Source organism: Rhipicephalus sanguineus, chromosome 2 (assembly GCF_013339695.2).
Source record: "Rhipicephalus sanguineus isolate Rsan-2018 chromosome 2, BIME_Rsan_1.4, whole genome shotgun sequence".
Lineage (NCBI taxonomy): Eukaryota > Metazoa > Arthropoda > Arachnida > Ixodida > Ixodidae > Rhipicephalus > Rhipicephalus sanguineus.
Window position 1 is genome coordinate 234,714,469 of NC_051177.1, and position 2,933 is coordinate 234,717,401.

General features: G+C 51.6%; 1 protein-coding gene across 1 annotated transcript; it reads right to left on the reverse strand.

Annotated features, from left to right (window-relative positions):
* Positions 1-1,807: 1,807 nt before the first annotated feature.
* Positions 1,808-2,695, reverse strand: LOC125757465 (uncharacterized). Its single transcript, XM_049413070.1, has one exon. It carries the CDS (start codon positions 2,693-2,695, stop codon positions 1,808-1,810), a length of 888 nt encoding a protein of 295 aa, XP_049269027.1.
* Between the last annotated feature and the right edge of the window lie 238 nt (positions 2,696-2,933).

The window sequence follows — 2,933 nt, forward strand, 5'->3', positions numbered from 1 at the left end:
CCCGCTCTGTCGCTACCGCTTTCTCCAGCTCGGAGATTCTCACCATGAGCTCATTCTGGGCGGCCATCATTATTTCCATCTTCGCCTCTAACTCGCATTGCTTACACTTGGCGTCAGCTCTCTCTGTCGTCTCATCCTCACAAACCTCTATTTTCCGCCCCATTCCGCATCCTGAACACTTTACGGTCTTTTGACCATGGCTATAGATCGTTCACGCGGCGTATTAGGTACACTTAAAGCCAAATGATATCACAAACTCCGCAAGTATGTTACACTTCAAATCACCCGTGCACCTTTCAGCCACGTGGTGGCCGAACAAACAAATATTAAAAAAAAAACAAAAAAAAACACCCGAAGCGACTGTCACACCCCTTTGTACCAACAGTACAAAGTTGTAAGCTCTATTAAGCTGCAATAAGCTCTAATAAGCTAGTGGCTTAACTAAAAAAACAAGCTCGAATCATGCAAAAAAAAAAACAACTTATCTGACGCTGTCATTCCGGAGCCCACGAAAAACACGTCCGTCCTCTCCCATAGACTGTCTCCAATTAAGCCCCCATGTCGCAGCGCCCCCCACGAAAGTGCGGCCGGCGCATGTATTAAAGGCGAACATTATCTGGACGCGCTCTCCTTCGCGGCGGGCGGAGAGTGTCCACACCTAAATTATTTTTCTTACACCGTGCCTTTAAGAGTTGAACGCGATAGCGAAATCCGGCCCCCAGTGCGCATACTTATTAATGTGTATTGTTACACACACACACGCACGCACGCGCGCGAATTGTACAGGCTTTCGATCTAAAGCGAGAGTCGCATGGCCTCCAAGATATACGCCGCGCGCCCTCCCTCTCGGATGCCATGAAAAGTCGAGACATAATTCTCACAATGCCTCACAGATGGCGGCACATTATCCAGCATTTGCTGCGTTGGCTTGATATGTTTTCCGCTAGATGCACATAGTTGTCCATTTTCAGAGCTGTTTGAAAGTTCGTGTGTGTATTTAGCGGCGATGGCTGCACTATCCCGGCCTTTTTCGACGTAGTTTGATGGCCTCGCGATTGCGCCTACAAATCGCCGTATGGGCTCGTTTTCGTCGTGACACCTGCCGAACAAAATGCATTGAGACTCCTTTTACTACATGACATTTATGTAGTGTTTTTTTCCGAAGCAGCTGCAAGTAACATCGTGGCTTTGTGGTAAGACACCTGCTTGCCACGCGAACGGCCCGGGTTCGATCCTCATTGGGACCGAAGATTTTATCGTTTATTTTATTTGCTACTTTCTCGATTTTTCGCTCACGGATGATTTTTCGCTCACAACCAACGGTGCCGACGCCGACACCGGAATTTCTGCGACACGAGCTCTCTAACGCTATCGCGTTAAAAACAGCTCGCTTGTGGGCACTGCGTTCCGTCTGAAAAAAATTTGCAGTGGCTTAGCTCGGCTATGCCAGGATATACGTAGCGTTAGCAAAGGTTCAGCCGATTATTCTGAGCTTTCCAGATTTCCGCAGCACGTTTACCGTTCCTCTGTTCGTTCTTCTTACGCTGAAGCGCTAATTGCCAGGCAACTAATTCGGGATCCGATGACATAAGCTTCTCGGCTCTTCTGCACCGTTGAGCAGCATTTGCGCTCTCCTTCTCCATGGCGTTACCCACCTGCAAACGCCAGTCAGAGGCGCTATCAAGCGGCACCAGCGCACTGTCAGACGGCGACTGCACAGCGAAGGCGAATACACCATCTCCCGCTAAAGGAGAGAGAGAGAGAGAAAACTTTTATTAGAAGTATTGAGAACTGTCGGGTGGGGCCCTCAGTCCAGAGCGCCAACAGCCGCTGCCGCGTCTCGTGCCCGACGGACCAACGCCCGCTGGCCGCTCGGGCTTCCGTCACGCAGCATGGCCTCCCAGTCTTGCAGGGTTGGAATAGGAGAGGAGATGGGAGAGCGCCTGGCTGGTGGACGCTGACATTCCAGCGTTAGGTGAAATAACGTCGGTACCGCACCGCAGCCAGGGCATTTGTCAGGGTAGGAAGTTGGATGGAGGATGTGGAGGAAGTGTAGGTTGGGGAAAGTGTTGGCCTGCAGTTGCCGCATCGCGGTCGCATCTTCTCGGGTCAGCGTATGGTGTGGTGGAGGGTACCGTAGGCGTTCTCGCCTATAGTAATCCAGAGTGTCTCGATATCCTAGAAGTTCCGTGTTCGCGTCCCGCTCATCTGGGTTGGACAGCTCTTCCTCCGGTTCCCGGTTAGTTAGCGCTCGGGTAGCTGCATGTGCGCAGTCATGACCGGGGAGAGAGGCGTGCCCAGGGGTCCAGACAAGTCGGAACCTGTGTGGTGTGTGGAATGCAGTGTTCAAAATGCGGTGTGTGTGTTGTGAGACGATACCACGTGTGAAGGCTCGACAGGCGTCCTGTGAATCCGTAATAATTAGAATAACATCTGCATGAGGAAGGTTTACAGCAGCGTGGGCAATCGCCAGAGCGACGGCGCACTCTTCGCCCTCAGATACTTTCTTGCTAGGTACGCTAATTGAGGCTACTATGTCGTGGTCATTGTTCACCACTGCTCCGACTGTGAAATCGCGGAAGCGGTGTCTAGCGGCGTCGGAGTATAAAACAGTGTTTGGGGGTGACTGATCGATGAGGCGTGTGAGATTTTTCACCCTTGCCCGCCTACGCCCAGCGTTGCGCTCAGGGTGCATGTTACGTGGCAGCGGAGCGATTGTAATTCGTGCTCGGAGGTCACTGGGTAGCTGTTTTTCTGCTACATTGTATCTGCATTGGTTCGGAGGATATCCTATACTGATGAGTAGCCGCTCTCCCACTTGGGTGTTGTGGAGTCTTCGTATCTGACTGTTACGCTGTGCTTCGATTAATTCCTTTACGTTGTTGTGCACTCCCATGGCTAGGAGACGCTCGGTGGATGCATACGTGGGTAGT

Bases quoted from the DNA above. Each gene is read 5' to 3' on its own strand.
- LOC125757465 (XM_049413070.1), bottom strand. From the start codon at position 2,695: ATGCACCCTGAGCGCAACGCTGGGCGTAGGCGGGCAAGGGTGAAAAAT.